The 17,936-nt window shown below is 37.5% G+C and overlaps 1 protein-coding gene across 4 annotated transcripts in view; it reads left to right on the top strand.

Moving 5' to 3' along the window:
* fras1 (Fraser extracellular matrix complex subunit 1) overlaps positions 1-17,936 on the top strand; it is a 257,678-nt gene that overhangs the window by 73,128 nt on the left and 166,614 nt on the right. For all 4 annotated transcript variants that reach the window (XR_004223099.1, XR_004223098.1, XM_031903422.1 and 1 more), the window contains exons 3-4: positions 12,763-12,870; positions 15,422-15,514. Coding sequence is in view for 2 of the 4 variants with exons in the window: in XM_031903422.1 (XP_031759282.1) it covers positions 12,763-12,870; positions 15,422-15,514 (201 nt within the window). In the remaining 2 variants the exon portion in view is untranslated. The remainder of the gene's footprint in view (positions 1-12,762; positions 12,871-15,421; positions 15,515-17,936) is intronic.

The raw sequence follows: 17,936 nt of genomic DNA, 5'->3' as shown, positions 1-17,936 counted from the left end.
GAAAGGAGTAAGCAACGATATTTGCATGTTGAGCCATACTTTGTCTGCCGTGCTGCCAGCATTTGTTAGAGCTAGTACGGACAGAAGGTGTCAAATAGGGTCCCCTGGAACACCTCAAGCTTGCACCTAGAGCACCATAGGACAAAAGGTAATGACAGCCCTAAAGTTACGGCCTGACGTTGAATGTTGTGGGTTAGTGTGGCACTGTTTGCAGGAGTTCCTAAGGTACTACATACAAGATAAAGATGTACCAAAACCAGCATTTGATTTGTCACTAGTTCTCCAAAGAGTTCAGCTTTGCTTCAGAAAAAGCCACACAACGGGGCATATTTATTATAATGTGTAAGCCAACATCAAAAGTGCATACCAATCAGATCTTTGCTTTGGTTTTTTAATATGTAGGTGACAGCTCAATTCTAATTGCTGATTGGTTGATATGGGCAACATCACCTGTGATGTTTGTTTATGCACTATAATAAATATGTTTGCTATATGTATGTGGTTAGGTCACTGAACTGAAAAATGGATTTCTGAGCCAAAACATACTTTACATTCTTAAGACTAATTGCAGGAACACATAAAATATTTTCAAGTGACAAAACAGTAATGTCAATATAACTTTATTTGCTTGCCCCAAAGCGAGATTCTGGAAGATTACATTTTTGTAAATGCATTGACTGGTGTATTAAAGTTTGTTTTAATGTTTGTAGTGATGTTCAATCAAAAAAACATAATTTTGATGACTCAGTAAAAAGGTATTTCTAGAATAGCAGTCCAAGGGCGAATCGAAAACTTAGAAAAGAGAAAAATGAATAGATTTTAATAAATTAAGTGCAAGTAAAATGTTCAATTTCTTTTTATGTCTGTGGAATATATATTGCTTTCAAAATCATCTATGTTGTAAAGTGGGAAGGGTGGAACATCGCTGTTTGCTAATTCAGTTATTTTATTTTAACCACCTTCAAATCTACTGTAAAGATCTGCCTTTGAACAGTATGAATGGGTTAAAATTACCCCAGTGTTAGGTATTAACTATTTCTTTATTGATTTATTATTTATTATTTTCTTTATGCTAATTGAATATCTAATGTACAGCAAAATGTGCTCCAATTCTAACCTACAGCATTTGATATGCAGATAGCATTTACTGATCTACCGATTGAATGCAAACTAATTTGTGCAATTTTCTAGAGCGCAAGCAAATATAGTGTTGATTTCCTGCCTTTTTTTGGTGCACATTCCATTGCCATTTATTTTCTTTATAAACACCATTTATAATATATAAGGTCATGGCAACTATTTGAATATAAATTGCCCTCTGAAAGTCTACTAGTTTTCACATTTATTGACTGACAGGGTACCTAGCAGTTCTGAGGAGAAGACTTGGGGGCAGATTTATCAAAGTCCGAATTTCGGATGTTTAAAAGTACAATTGGCAAAATTTCAGAGTAAATACGATAATTTCTGAAGTGTGTTAATTGCGCAAAAATTTGTATTGTGGTCATATGAAAATATCGTGGTGCAATCTGAAAGTTACAAAATTTTTATATCCAAACAATCGTAAACGGCGTGAAACCCTTTCTGACCTGCATGATTTTGGAAGCTTCCCATAGGACTCAATAGCACTCTGCAACTCCAACCTGGCCAAAAGATAGTCACAATACCAAAGCTTGAATGTATTCCGAAACTCTCATCATCGTTGCGCAAAGAACGAAGGATTTTTTCAAAGAGATGTATGTGTTGAAATAGAGTTACCTTTGATGATACAAAATCCTAACTTTGGCCCCCATGCTGTTAAGGCTGATAGCCCATGGGGAGTTTGCATGACTTTGGAAAGCAAAGTAAAGCATATGCCTTCCCACACATTACGGGGTGATTGGTCGTCCACAGTACCTGAGATTTAACTGCAGCGACCATAATGTATGTGAAGGCATATGCGTTGCTTCGCTTTTCAAAGTTGTGCAAAGTTTCTTGCTACAGGAAACTTTGTACTACTTTGGAAAATCAAGAAACACATATGCCATTCCACTGGCGTTTCACTTTATTGCTGGTGGAAAGGCATTTTGGGGAGATTATTTGCCTTCAGTAGCCAAGATTAACCACAAGCGACTAATCTCCCCATGGGCCGTTACCCTAAAAAGCATCTTCTTTCATTAACCATCTTCCCCATCTGCTGACTTTTACTAATGGGAGATATAGTTTAGCAGCAGATTGAGGGCCATTGTTTGGACAAAAGAGCCAGTCACAAATAAAATGGGGGCTGTAAAATGTTAAGATGGGAAAGGTGTTTCCTAGTAGAATAGAGTTTAAATGCATTCTGTTCATCATTAATTACTCACTGACAGGAAGTTTCCAGCCTTTCACAGTAGCGGTATCTAGACAATTAGGACCACAGCACATTCTTCGCATTATTCTGCACAAAAGTCTGTTTTTTTTATTTTGCCACCACCTGGTTGTTGTAGTAAAACATCTGTGAAGACCCGTCACACATCACCTAGGAAAATCCGTGTGGTCCAAGGCTTTGCTTGGTCTTGTTCTGCTCTGTCGTGATTGAGGAGCAAAATTTTGACGTCTCACTAAAGTCTGTATTTGTTAAGTTGGATGCAGCCGACTGTAGGTGTTCCAGCTAATTAGTAGCAATAGAAGAAAGAAAAACTATTTAATACTGCTCATACACATGAGAGTGTAGGTTGAAACTGCTGAATATTCCCCTTTATAATTGTGATGTTAATGAAAATGTATGGAGCAACACTGCTGAAATAAGTTAAATTGTTGAAGAAACAGATCTTTTTCATAGACCTATTCCTGCAATGTTTATGTTTTAATCTAGCTTTTATAATATTTAGAAGAACCTTATTAAACATATTCCATAGTGTATTAAAACCATGATGTCATACAACTTTCTATTTGCGGGGAAGGCTTGGGACCATAATTTATATGCCTATGATAGGCATCATCTTGTACAGGCTTTCCAAATGGAGACCCATGGGCTGAATGCAGCCCTCCCAAGATTTTAACAGCCCCCAGTCTGCTCACAGGCTCCATAGACCCATATGACATCTTAATTTAAATTGAATCTTAAGATGATAAAATTGACCCACCACATTAAATAAGTTGGACAGCACAGATATAGTCTATGGACTTTCTTTTGGACAACCCCTCTTATTGTTGATAAATAAAGGCAATACCCACTTTTTTTGTTAGCAGACAACCTGATAACCTTCCTGTATGTTTGTGGAGGGTGCAAACTAGAGTACCTGGATGTAGAACATACAAGCACATTTGTGCAGTGCCTTGGCTGAAACTGAAGGCAGCAAAGCAAAATACAAGTACTAAAATAGCTAATTTTGCCCTATGATCAGTAAGAAAACCCAGATTTGTCTAATTATTCAAATTCAGCTGATAACAAAGTTGACCTGAGGGTGTCAAAAAAGGCCTATGTTTACAGTTGGTTTAAGCATATCAAGGTTGAAGTATTGATTTATTGTAATCCTGTGGACATCTGCGATTAGTTGATTGCAACACTAATCAGTCATCCATGTACAACAACAATGTCCAATTCAAGTACTCAAGTGTTTCTAACTGTATTAAAGGATATATGTGCTTAAGCAGAAGTGAATTAATGACTGACTTTGCTAATCTGATAGATCCACATGTCATTAACAAGCCTGAGATCTGCACTGAAACTTACCCCAAAGTTACAAATTTGGACATCAGCATTGTAGACAAGGGTTTACCAGGTGTTATTTTGTTAACTCTCTGTATCCTGCTGAGATGGTAAAACTGTAATTTCTAGGTGTAGTGTGCCATAGCAGCATGATATATTGGGTTATATTGTATGTATTGTATATATAGTAAACTATTTGGATATACCAATATGCCCTTTATGTGGACTTTGTACATTATATAGGAAATAATGTACACCCTATTGTAAAATATAAAGATATTAGTAGTCACTGATTTTAAGTCATGTGACACAAGTTACGCCACAAAGCACTGATTATAACTGATAATGTCACTAAGTACCTTTATAAAGTGCACTGCAAGTGCAGTGAGCAAAGGTCAGTTTTGAGCACAATCACCATGTTAAATTAACCATTGCAGGTGCAAGGGGGTGACACAGCTGCATTTGATGCATAACTCCATTAATAATACCCCACATATCACAGCCTGTAAATGCCTTTTGTATCCAGCTTTTTCCCAGTCCTCCTTGCAGATTACTTATCTTCCTGGGCTAACTTGCATGTTTAAGATCTACCCACAGATTTTCAATAATGTTTAAGTTAGGGGAAACCGAGGGCCATTCCAAAAGCTTTTGGCTTTTGAGGTATGTTTAGGATCATTATCTGGTTGTAGGAGCCATCTTCTTTTCAAGTTTAGTTTCCTGGTTTCAAATTGGCATCCAGAATTTGCTGATGTGTAGTGGAATCCATTCTTCCCTCTACAGATGCAGCTGGGGGTCAAATTTGCACCCGGGCAGTAACCTATAGCAACCAATCAGCGATTAGCCCGTTTTATCCAGCTGCAGGTAGAGCAATGAAAGAAAATATTTGATTGGTTGCCATGGTGCAAATTTGCCCAGTCTTTATAAATGACCCCAGTGTGCGCAATGTATACCTTGCCACTGGCTGCGAAAAATGCCAATGCATAAAGGACCCACCCCCATATTTAACAGTTGGCAGGTGTTTTTTTAAACTGCTGTATTTTTTTTTTCTTTACAAAACATTAATTTAGTAATTGTAGCCAAAGAATTACTTGTCAAAGATTTTATTAAGCTTTTCAATTGTAAACAGATGAACACTCCTAGTGGCTGATAAGGCCAGTAGTGCCCAAACTTTTGCTTTCAAATTTATGTAAAAGCCTATTAGTATCTAACCTTGATCTAAAAGTTTTAGGCGAACTATGGTTTGGGCAAATTTACATTTAAGACTTCTTATAGCGTTCATTTAACAAAACCTGATGCACAGTATCAAGGAATTGAAACAACAATGAATATATTACATTATCTTATGTTAGAAAGAGCGTGTCCCTTTTCTGTATAATGTACAACCTATGTTTTGTGTCAAAAGCAGAGAGAAACCTAATTATATTGTAGATGCAAAGCATTGTGTTACTAAATTGAACACAAAAGGGCAATGCCTGCACCTGTGAAGAGGAGACATTGCTGTTATTTTACCTGCTTTTCGATTATATGTATTCTATTTGCACATCAAAGGTCTTTAGGTGTAACACACAAAGAAAACCCTATATGTACTCACTTCTTAGCCAAGGCTGGTTTTAGCTACAAGCCTCCATTAAACCTTGTGCCTCGTGTACCAAAGTAGCTACAACTGGCAGACTGGTGCTTGTGCATCTACAATGCAAGAAGTATTTTAATGGCAAAGTTCTGCACCCATCTTTGCACCTAGCATATATATGAGTCCTAAAGACTTCCAGTTTAGAATTTAGCATGAACAGTATAACAACCTGCTTTCAGTTCTTGCCTGTCTTTCTGCAGTTTAGATGATGTATTGTTGTAAAAAAACAGACACAATGTGTGTGTATCTGAGCTTTGCAGAGCTGCTATGCTTGCAACTTTCCAGTTGGCCTTTTTTCAAGTCAATAATCTGCCTTTTTAAAGGAAAGCAATCTCTAGGTGACAGCTTCTGGGAAGAGATTCTTTTTGCCATAGAGCAGTTTCTTGCAATACATTTGTTAGATTAAAAGCCTCACATTAAAATTTGGGGTATTATTTCATGTGCAATAAAATGCCACCAAGCAACATTTTTTAGGGGAACAGGGTATTTTATTTTATTTAACCACATAAAAATTCCAGTGCATGTAAAATGATTAGAATATGCTAAATATAAGCCAATAAAGCTATGGATGAAAAAAAAACAAACTATGCATTCTTTGGTTTCTTAAAGCAGTAATTTAAAAAATTATCACAAATGGTTGACAGTTATATGCTAATGTGGTAGTTCATAATTAAATTCAATTTTAGTATTATGTAGACAGCAGTTGATGCTGTTTGTTTTTTGTTTAAATATTTACATTTAGTTTTGCAATTTTCAGGCTCAGAATTCAACTGGTTCACAATTCATCTAGTTGCTAGGGCTTAATTACCCAAGCAACCAGACAGTATTTTGGTAGTCAAGCACTAGCAATGCTCTCCAACCACTCAGAAACACGAAGTGCTGAAACATGAACTTTATATAACATTAGACCAAGTATCAATGGATGCATTTCTTCATCCCTTTACATCTTGCTTTACTGAGAGATAATTCTGTGTTTACTAGTGTATATTTCACTTGCCAGGAAATAAAAAAGCAATGGAAGATTAAACTGAATTCTACCCCTTTTTCATATTTATGTAATAAAACTGTAATGTTTCAGCCATATTATTTTCAGTATTTTGATATGTGAATTTAACACAGCGTAAAAGATCCTATACCATATATTTTAAAATAGACTGAATATTTACAGATCTAAATGTAAGTACATTAAACACAGAAACAACAAAATGATGTATGTGTTAAAGGAAGCAGCTTAATATGCATTAGGCAAAATTGAGGGATAGACGGACATTTACAAATCTGCTGGGTACGGTGGTGGGGAAAGAAAGCTAGAGAGGAAGTAAACCTTAATTAGAGAAGAAAAGAATGTAGAGTAGTAAAAGGGTTTATGAGATAGCTGGAGATTAGTCAGGATTGATGATTTATAGTTATATACTGTACTACAGGACATGTTTAGGGATGATTCATTTACTGAGTCATTGACTCCCTTGATAGGGTTTCCCTCTGATTTTGTGGCAGGTCCTGACTTAATTATAACACCTTAACTCCCTCTTCAACATAGGCTATGAATAGATATGCTTTGCTTTGTGGGCCAGGATTTTACTCTTCATGGAAAATGTATAGTTTAACTAGTGTAACATTAAGAAGCATCTGTACATAATCAGCTCTCTGTCTTATTACATGTATCTTGCTTAGAGCAATTGTAATAATATTGAGAATTTAAAGTTTCTTTATATACCAAGAAAAATCTGTCAGTCAAGATAGAGGACAAACTGACAGCTGCACAGAGCCATTGAAGACTATCCCGGGATTTAATCAGTAGGATAGGATGATGTACCTATAAGCATCTTTTACTGTATTCCAGAGTAAAAGTAATGATTATTCTCCCATGCTGCTTTTAACTCACAAAGAGTACACAGGACAAATACAGCATATCTTACAAATCATTTCAAGTCACAGTGAAAACAAAAAATATTTTGTGGCTCATTGTAAACTATAAAAATGGTAGCCTAATGACTGCCTAATTTGCTAAAGAGCTTGTAGTAATTTTGCTTTGTGTTGCCTCTAGACTTTACAATGCAGTCTTCCTCTTGAGACATCTGATCTGTGCCTTTGCTTTTGTAACATTCTGGCAAAGGTTTCCATTTGAAATACATCCAATAATTCTTTGCTGGCTTATAAAAGAGCATAGCCACTGTGTCCCTCTGCATGCTCAAGTCGGTAGACCACTTTGTCAATATGTCATTCGTACAAAAATTGGCAGCTAATTTCTTCAAGTGTAGGAAGAATCCTCATTCCCTCAGGGTAAAGAAGATTAAGTCACGTGCCACTTGTGGATGGTATCCAGGAATGTCTGGGAAAACAAGATGATGTGAAAAAAGAGCAGATTTGATGAAGTAACTGAAAGTACATCTGGCAAAGAGGTAGATAATTCACATCCCTGACAGTAATTACTTGTATATAATAAAATAAAGCCAAGGGATTTAATTTACTGAAACCTAAATTTTTGCAAAAGATTTTGCAAAGCCAAAATAAGAGTATTTAAATCAGACATATCTGAAGAGTTTTTGTTTTTATTTTACTATAATTTTACATTTGTAACCATATTTTGACTTTACTTTTCAGTGTTTGGATTGATCTGACACAGAATATGATCATTTTGGTCTAATGAAGGGTTTCTTAAATTTTTTTTCTCAGGGGAACCAGACAGAACCCTAGAATAAGGTTTGACAAGTGAAAACCTTTTATTATTTAGCCCATGTTTCAAATATTCATGGAGAAACGGGGGCATTTAACATGGATGCCCTAAATGCATACATTTTGGAAGCAAACTGAATCCTCCACAAAGGATTTGGCCGAATACTGAATTGAATCCAGTTGCATATAATTTAAGGATTAAAAAATTGCTTTAAAGTAAAAAGAAAGGTAAAAACTAAGTAAGCCTTATCAGAAAGGTCTATGTAAATACAGCCATAAGCACTCACAGAAACGCTGCACTGACTTCTTTGTCAAAAGATTTCTTGTGTCTGTAATTCCTGTGCCAGAGACATGCAGCTCTCTGCTCTCTCCTCTCTGCTGCTCCCCCCTCCCTCAAGAATGCTAAAAACTCACTCCCCCCCCTTAGGAATGTGGATCTGAGCTTATCAGCAGGAAACTGACTCATAGTCTAACTAACTGAGCATGTACACTGGTCTTGCTTTTGGTGCAGGAGTGAGGCATTATGGGAACCTTCTTTACACAGCTCAGTGTTTTTTCTTCCTGTTTGGCTTCTGATCATCTGAATGGGATAAATATGGGGAGACTTAAGGGCACTGTTGAGACAACTGAAGGTATGCCTGCAGCTTGAGATTAACTCTTTATTAGCCTTTCCTTCTCCTTTGAAATATTGTTGTATTAAATTGTACACAGCTTTAATTTCAGATTCATCTAAATGCTGAGTGTGGCTGATACTAAATCCTGCAAAAAGTGCTGTTAAAAATATGAATCCAGGCCTCCCTTCTTAACCCATATTCTGTTTCACCATTTTTACTGCTCCCTAGCATCTGAATTCACATTCAGCATTGTGTCCTTAATGCCTTGCTATTTGTCACCCTCTGTGCTATAAAGAAGGGAACAGCTGCAGCAAACTGTAAATATCGCCACTTGAGCCAGATAGCTACATCATTTCAAAAAGGCAAACATTATACATCAAAGACAGCAGTTGGTACCCCAGCGTATGATGGAAAGTATGTAGAGCCTGACCCTTGAAGTGAGAATTCTCCGGCTATTTTTGTACATTATGGATGACTGACATAACCACAGCTTTCAGAGCATTATCCTTTATCAGACAGAAGAATAGATGTCTAAAGCCTGTCTTTATCACTCCTGCCACTCATATATTTGGTGTTTCTAAGAATAATGTATAAGACAGCACTGTAAAATAGTGTTATTCATCCAATTACATACATGTACAATATAACTAGGGTCAGTAAGCAACTGGTATAATTTTTCTTTGGTGCAGCTCGGTTTTTTCCCCTAAAACAAGAACAAGTCCAAGTCCTTTTTCTAAAGGGGGTAAAGAGTTATACTTATTCAAAATAATTTTAACTGGAAATGTGAAAGCTGGCTGCCTAGGTGGGGGAAGGGGTGGGGTGGGGTGGTCGGGTCTGCTGTATAGTATCAGTTCCAGAAGCCATTTTGCATTAAACCCATCCCATAGACAAACATATATTTTTAGATAGGTATAGATATTCCAAGAAAGTGAATATGCCACAACACCTTCACATTATAAAAAAGTTATTTATCAAAAGTGAGCTATGTATAACATACCACAAAGCTATGCGGTGCCAAATTACATATAATGTGAGGACAGATGACATACCGCAAGGCCATTCTACTGCAGCAGACAGCCATGTGTGACCCAGATGCCATGCTACGGTCTCCTACAAAAAGCAGCAATTTTAGTCAGCAAAGATTTACTCACACAAATCAAAGATTCTTCTATACTGTTCACTGCCCAAGGTGGCAGACACAATGCTAGATAACTACCCCTTGCACATATTTCTTCTGTGTTCAGACTCAGAGGTCGAATCTCAAGATTTCTAGTGCATACATCCCAATGGTCTCAATTTTTTCCAGAATTATGCTCTTGATGCCAGGGGAGGCTTTTTGCTGCCCCCTGGTAAGTGCAGTGCAGAAGCTCCCCTGCAGAAAACTTATCTGCTTCTAAAATGCCTCTGCCCTATGCTATATGCCACTGACTGTCCATTTTTTGCCTTTATACATAGAAATCATAACTTCTCCTGACCCTACTGATTATGAAACAGGGCTGTTGGTATGCTGTAGAAGTCAATTGAAAATGTATTTTCACCATTCAATGAAGTTGTTAAATTTTATTTATTATCACAGTTTTTTTCTGCATTTGCATGTTGTTGCAATGACAAAACTTGATCGTGAAAAACCTATTCAAGATTTTTCATAAATATGAAAATCACAAAATGTGATGGTAAGAAAAGGCACACACCTGTTTTGTTGTAATTGTGTTTTTTACTTGAATTTAAAATAAACATATCCCTCTGTTTGTTGCTTTGTTTGGTTTGTGTTATTGTGTGTGTCCTAATCTCTAGTTTTAAGACTTTAGTATGCCACACATTTGCATTTTTTCTAATGGGGCCCTTAATGCCACATTCAAGTGATTGAAGATATTGGTTTCCTTACTGTCCATTTTTAGAACCATCAGTGTTGCAAGATGCCTGTGGAATCTTATTCCTTCATTGTGGCATTCAAGCTATTGAGACTATAAACTGTGCAGTGCAAGAACTTTATTCCTCTCCTTGTGGATGTATACAAATACATTTACTAGAACAACAGAGCCATGTTTCTATCATTTATTTGTTTCTCATTGTACAATTCATGTCAGTAGGATAATTACTCTCGATAAAACATATTTAGTTCATTATTGTATTCATTCTAGTAAAACCATCAGTCTAAGCGATTTGGAGTCATTAATCCTTTAAGTACCATTCAGACACTTTTTGAATTCTGGACAGTATAAAATTCATTCATTCTAATGGATTCATGTTTACATTTCAAGCGTATGGCTCTGCTGGCTGGCATTTTTTCAAGTTGTTTTTTTGGGAACTCACAGCTTCTAGAGCAATATTTTGATTCTACAGCCTTGCATTTGCACTGGTATAGTCATGTTTAGATTCCTTACTGTGCTAAGATAATGCACGCGAAGACATTTCAGCATGTTTAATTGAACATCCTAGTTATTCCTTTTCAGTTTGCCTATAGAACATTTTTCATCTGCTAAACAGTCAGTTATATAAATAACTCAAGTCTCAAAGTTTATTAAGTACTGAAATATGACATTAGTGGCAGAGAAGGCTTTGGGACAAAGTTAAGATGGCCCCTATATACAGTCAGACCAGTTTCAGGATAATCTGAGTTATCATATAGTTGGTGGTGTATGAATGATCATTTTGAAATTCGATCACACGGGATACAAAATTTTAGTCCTTCACAAAAAAAATCTGCCAGTCGATGTGAATGACAGACAATTGTCAACAAATATATACGAGCTGATATCATTGTGGATGTTCAATATTTTCATACCTTTAATGAAACAATTACATCTTTTTACGTAGTCATTCTCTGTGCATGGCATATCACATACCTCCCAACATTTGAAAAATTAAAAGAGGATCAAAAAGAGTTGGCATGCGCAGCGTGGCAAATTTCTTTGACCACGCCCCAATTACCACACCCCATCAATTTTTTTTCCAAAAAATACTCCTTTTATATAGTTGAAATAGTGGGATCAGACGCAAATGTGCTATACCATAGACAGTACCCCCATAGACAGTACCCCCCCGTAGAAAGTGCCCCCATAGACAGTACCCCCATAGAAAGTGCCCCCAATTGCCCCCATAGAAAGTACCCCCATACACAATGCCCCCATAGAAAGTGCACCCAATTACACCTATAGAGAGTACCCCCTATAGAGAGTGCCCCCCATAGACATTACCCCCCATAGAAAGTGCCCCGAATTGCCCCCATAGACAGTTCCCCCCATACAAAGTGCCCCATAGAAAGTACCCCCCATACACAATGCCCCCAATAGAAAGTGTGCCCAACTGCACCCATAGACAGTACCCCCCGTAGAAAGTGCCCCCATAGACATTACCCCCCATAGAAAGTGCCCCCAATTGCCCCCATAGACAGTTCCCCCCATACAGTGCCCCCATAGAAAGTACCCCCATACACAATGCCCCCAATAGAAAGTGTGCCCAATTGCACCCAAAGACAGTACCCCCATAGACAATACTAGGCATTGTCTCTGCTGAAACACTCAAATTGCATAATCGCTCATGGCCTCAATGCCTTTGTATGCATTTTTGAGCGATTACGCAATTTTAGCATTGAATTTAACACGAATAAAGTAGCTATAGCAAAAATGCTTTATGTTGCATATCTGTAAAATTATATTTCAGGTTGAGGTAAATCCATCCTACAACCCTAAAGCTATTGCTAAACTACAGTCTTTGCTGTCATTAGATGCTGGTTAATGTGGTACAACAGCAGCTAGAGGCTGTAAAGTCTGGAACTGCAAGGAAATGTATTTAATGAATTTATGTCAGCTTAGTTAACATCAAGAACAATATGCTGTTTATTATATAGAGGGATATCATTAAAATAACAAGAATATTTTGTTTGGATAAAGTTCCCTTTACCTAGGGCTCCTTTACTATGAGCAGGGCACACTATAGTGCTAAAGGGTGCAAAGTTGTGCCCTTTAAAGCCTGTACACATTTAGCTCATTCACTGCTGCCAGTGGTTGGTGCTGAGCACAGCACTGACAGGTGCAAGTTGGCCTTATACTTAACACCTGCCCTATCTTCACTGAAGCTTAATCAGCTTTAAATGAACCTGCTTGGGCAAGAAATGCTGGTGGCTGATTTGCGGATTTGCATTTAAACTTTTGTTTGCTTTCTCTTTGTTTCAGAATAACACAGAATGGAAACCAGATTCTTGTCAGGACTGCATGTGTCATGATGATATTGTTGTCTGTGAGACCACCTCTTGCAGAGACCCCCAGTGTGACTTTTCCAAGGTACGTTTACAAATCTGTTTCAGATATGCCCCGGCTGTGAATGTAATGCTCAGCTGTTGCCAGACTCTTCTATAGCCAGTTATTTTGCTACATTTATTGTGTATTAGGCTACTAAGTGACTTATGTAACATGGCACTGCTGCCTTTGCAGTTCTGGGGTCTAGAAGTTTGAATGTTCTTACATTCTGCATATGTTTTCTTCAGGTATGCTACATAGTAAAAGAGAGGTGTAGGTATAACAAACTGGTAAATATGTAAATTGTATTATAAGTGGGACATAAGAACTCGCAAGTGACCCACCAAGGGTTGCCACCTTTTCTGACTAAAAAAAGAAAAAAATACCAACGTTCTTATTTATAACAGCTTTCTTATATATTTATCTTTCTTTCCATGTAATAACATTGGCATTAATCAGAAGGAAAATACAAGAGGAAATATTAGGCCCACCCCAAGAACACAGCTACCTGTATTCTCTATTGATTTGCATTCTCAGGTCCCTGGGAAACCTGCTCTGTATACACAGCAGGCTGTTAAAATTGATATGCCATCTGTCAGTCAAACTGAGCCTGTCTGGGAGGTATATGTTTTTTTGCTCTTTACCTTAGCACTGAAATTTGCTAGTAACATACTGTGGCTATTAAATAAAAACTATAAACCACTAAACTAGTTGTTTAAAAAATATTTTTTACCAACCGTATTTATTATTTAGTTACAGTTACAGGTATAGGACCCATTATCCAGAATGCTCGGGACCAAGGGTATTCCGGATAAGGGGTCTTTCCATAATTTGGATCTCCATACCTTAAGTCTACTAAAACATTAATAAAACATTAATTAAACCCAATAGGATTGTTTTGGATCCAATAAGGATTATTTATATCTTAGTTGGGATCAATTACAAGGTTCTGTTTTATTTCTACATAAAAAAAGAAAATCAGTTTTAAAATTCTGAATTATTTGCTTATAATGGAGTCTATGGGAGACGGGCTTTCCGTAATTCGGAGCTTTCTGGATAACGGGTTTCCGGATAAGGGGTCCGATACCTGTATATATATATATATATATATTTATTTATTAGTTTATGTGTGACTTCCTCAACCTCTTGCTATGAGTCACTGAAAGATTTCACTTGCTCAAATTGATTGATTCCAATGCGAGTCAGCACTTTGCAATCCACTCCAGAATGGATTAGTTGTTGCAACCACGCAACAGAACATCTCGCTTCATAGAGTTAAGAAGTGAAATTATAAAATAAATGCCTTCTATGAAAAACATTACTTGCTTCTTCTTATAACAGTGCCAACATTGCTTTCTTCTTTGAAACAGCTGTTAGTTTAAAAGAAACTTATATTCTCCTTCATACAAATGGAAAACATTGAATACAGATCACCATGTTGTATTCTCACAATGTACTCCTTCTTTTGTGTGCATGCCTTTTTTATGATTTGTAATGTATAGTCCTGTCAATTCTTTGCACCTTCTGTATGGAGGTGTGTAAAGGTGTGTCTGACAGCAAATAGCCTGATGGCAGGTGCAACTTTTGCCTGCCATGTAAGGGGTGAGCAGGTGAGTGGCCCTTGGGTATCCACATGCATGCACACACAAGTAGGAGCACCTGCAGGTGTTTCAAGTGCCATGAACTTATCAGCTGTTTTAGACAGGCATTAAATACAAGGCACGCTTATGTCACTGAGAGCTGTGTTCTGTGGCTTATGGATCAAGACATTGTACTATATTGCGCTTTAGGGCTAAACTACATGAGAGCTTTTGATCAAGCAACAGCACACAACAACACAATATTGTGTAGGATGCTACATCTATTTCCCTCAGTGTTCCCTCTAAGCTGTGTACTCTTGAGCGCACACACAAATTTTAAGGCCAGCGCAGACAACAAATTGTGTGTTTGTATTCATCTTGACCTGAGCACATCATTTTTAAAAATGTGCACGCAAAATAATTTTTTTGCACATTTAGCCAAAAAGGAATCAGAAGGGATATTGATCTCCCCTGCTGTAATGTAAGTCAGATCTGACAATGTTGGCTGGTGTGTTTTGTTCCTGCATCTACATCCCACAATGTATTTTAATGAGAGAAAAAAGTCTTTCAAATACTGTCAATGTGGGGTGCAGACCCAGCATTCCCTTCAAAAGTGTTGTGACAGATGATAAAACTTCCATGTAGTTTACACATAGATTTTTCTAGCACTCTTGATAATTTTTTACCCCATGCAACTACATCTGAATAGCAGGATGTGTTTTGTTGATCCAACAACATTACTGTACATATTTACCCATATTAAATTAGCCCTTATATATTTTTCATTTATTGACTGTATTCTGTATATAGTCATGACGGTAAAAAAAACTCTGTTATTAACATTAGCCTAGTTCAGTTAGAATAATGGAAGCACAAGCTGTAGGCTACTACTGCAGCAGCACACAAAAGGTTTCTTTGAATTTTTAATTTCTATAGGAAACCGATAACTGTTTAAAAACACTGTTTAAAAAAACTGCACTATATAACAAAGAACAATGTACAATGTTTTTTCTTAGGGAGAGGTTTTACGGATTGAACCCAGCAAGTGTTGTCCTGAATGTGGCTCAAGAACTCAAGGATTTTGTCAACATAATGGAACAACCCATGCTGTAAGTACTGTACAAGGAAGCTGTGCCTGAAACTTTACCTTTAAATATAGATAGGTGGTTACTGCATTCCCCTTTTTTTAACTGTAATCTAGTTTTCCAATATTTCTACTTTACTCTGTTCTAGTCAAAGCAAATACCTTGGCAGTAATAACATGGATACCTTCTTAGTTACTGGAACAAAATGGGAACTGCAAAAATATTCCAAGCATTTAGACTAGTTAGTTTAAAGCATTTGTTAGGGCATGGAATGATAACATGCCAGGCTCATGTAAACTGAGAATATTTGCAGGGATTTTTAGCTATATAATTGCATAGGCTATTGGTGCAGATAAGTTACTTCCCGACTGCAAATTTGTCCTGTTTAGAAAAAAAAGCCAGATTGTCTTTATTTTACCTTGTGATAATGATCAAATCGGGTAGGTGTTAAGACAATTTCTGGACTGAAAAGAACCGTTACCGAACACAAAAGTATGTATGTACTTTTTTATTTTTATAGCACTACTTATATACACAGTGCTGTACAGTAGAAAGTGTACTGATTCTTTATAACTCAACACCACAGGCCAGTTTCAGGCTCAAAGTATGATCTTTGCTTCGTTATTAATTTTATTATTTATATAGTGCCATCAATTGGAGCAGCAAATACAAGACCAAACAGTTAACATATACATACAAACATTTCCCCAAAAAATGATTCACTGTTACATTTGGATATTATTAGGAGGCATTAGTGAGAGAGCCCTGCTCCCAAGAGCTTACATTCTAAGAGGGAGAGTGATTGAGACATAAGGTTACCAGTGTGCAGTGTTATAGACTGTAATATGAGGAAGCCTGTAGACTGCTAGTAGCAACCTTTTAGGTGAAATAGAAGAGCCCTTTTAATTGACTATCTTTTGGGGCCCTGGACTTTCTGCTGCAGGGAAAAAAGGGATTCTATACACTTCCAAGTTTGATACAGAAACATGGTACAAAAGGGATCAGGCAGGGGCAACATCAGAGTTAGGCAAAGGGTCAAGGGCAGGCAGAGAAGATTCAAAAGAGTCAAAAGCCCAGCAAAGAGTAACAAGTGGAACAATCAAAAACAAGGCTTAGCTAAGGTCTGAATACTAAGAACCAGCTTGGGCAATGAAAACAAACAAAAGTGCACTATTTATGTTGGCATCCGCTGACTTCATGACACGGTGGCAAAACTACTGCTCATGTGCGCCACACTAGGACGTGCCCCAAGGTGCAGCACACAAGACAAGTCCAGGGACCAATGCGCCTGCAGGTAAGAGCGTACGCCATTACAGTACCCACCCCCTCTCAGCAGCACCCACTGGGAGCTCCCAAGGTTTCCCGGGAAAATTTTTTTTGTGAAACAATTTTACTAAATGAGGGGCATGGGTGTCTTTAGCTGAAACCCAACACCTCTCTTCTGAAATTAATAAGGTATTGAATTTAACCTCTGAACTTGCAAGAATCCACAATTTCCTGAACCTCAAATTCTTGATGACCATCAATAGATACAGGAGGGGGAGAATAGAAAGAAAAGGGAAATAGAAGGCATTGCAGACCACTGGTTTAAAGAATTTTAAATATTTATACTGGGAGGAAGTTCAAGTTAGATGAATTCTTTAATCTTGAAAGGCCCAATAAAGCAAGGAACCAACTTGGAGGTAGGAAGAGTCTTATATTCTTAGTAGATAACCAAACCAAATCCCCAAATTAAAGAAAGGAGTCTGCCTACGAAGTTTATCAGCCACCTTCTTCTGATGGGCAGAAGCTTTCACAAGTGCTTGGTAAGCTCATGACCAAACTTCATGTTCAGTTGCTGTCATGGACAGCAACTTCAGCAGCAGGAACATCTGTTTAAGAACAGAAGAAGGTAGAGTGAGAGGATTCTGACATAGAAAAATGGTGAAGAGCCTGAGGCTTCTGATCTAAAGCAGGGAAGTAACTCCAACCAGTTGGCATGGTTCTAGGAAATAAAACAGCAAAGAAACTACTCAAGCGATTGATTGGTTCTCTCAGTTTGGCCATTACTTTGTGGATAATAAGCTGAAGAGATGACCAATCCCCAACAACTTGAAAACAAATTGGACCCCCAGTTAGAAACAATAAAGGAAGGAAAACAATGGAGTCGAAAAATATCTTTAATAAAAATACTTGCCAGGAGAGCAGCAGATGGAAGCCTCTTCAAAGGAATGAAATGGGCCATCTTGGAAAAGCTATCCACAACCACAGAATAGTAGTCAATTCTGCTGACCACCAAAAATATCTGGAAATGAGATCTAGAGATGGAGTCAACTGGACTGGAGCCAACTGGACTGGAGCCAACAGTTGCTCAGGGAGAATAATTGGGTAGGGAGGGGATTATGGATATCTCTTCAGAAGCCAGGGGTCTAGATAGGGCACCTGCTTTGATATTTTTTGACTCAGG

This window comes from Xenopus tropicalis, chromosome 1, assembly GCF_000004195.4.
Source record: "Xenopus tropicalis strain Nigerian chromosome 1, UCB_Xtro_10.0, whole genome shotgun sequence".
Lineage (NCBI taxonomy): Eukaryota > Metazoa > Chordata > Amphibia > Anura > Pipidae > Xenopus > Xenopus tropicalis.
The sequence above is the reverse complement of the archived record's forward strand: the minus strand, read 5'-3'. Positions and strand labels throughout refer to the sequence as shown.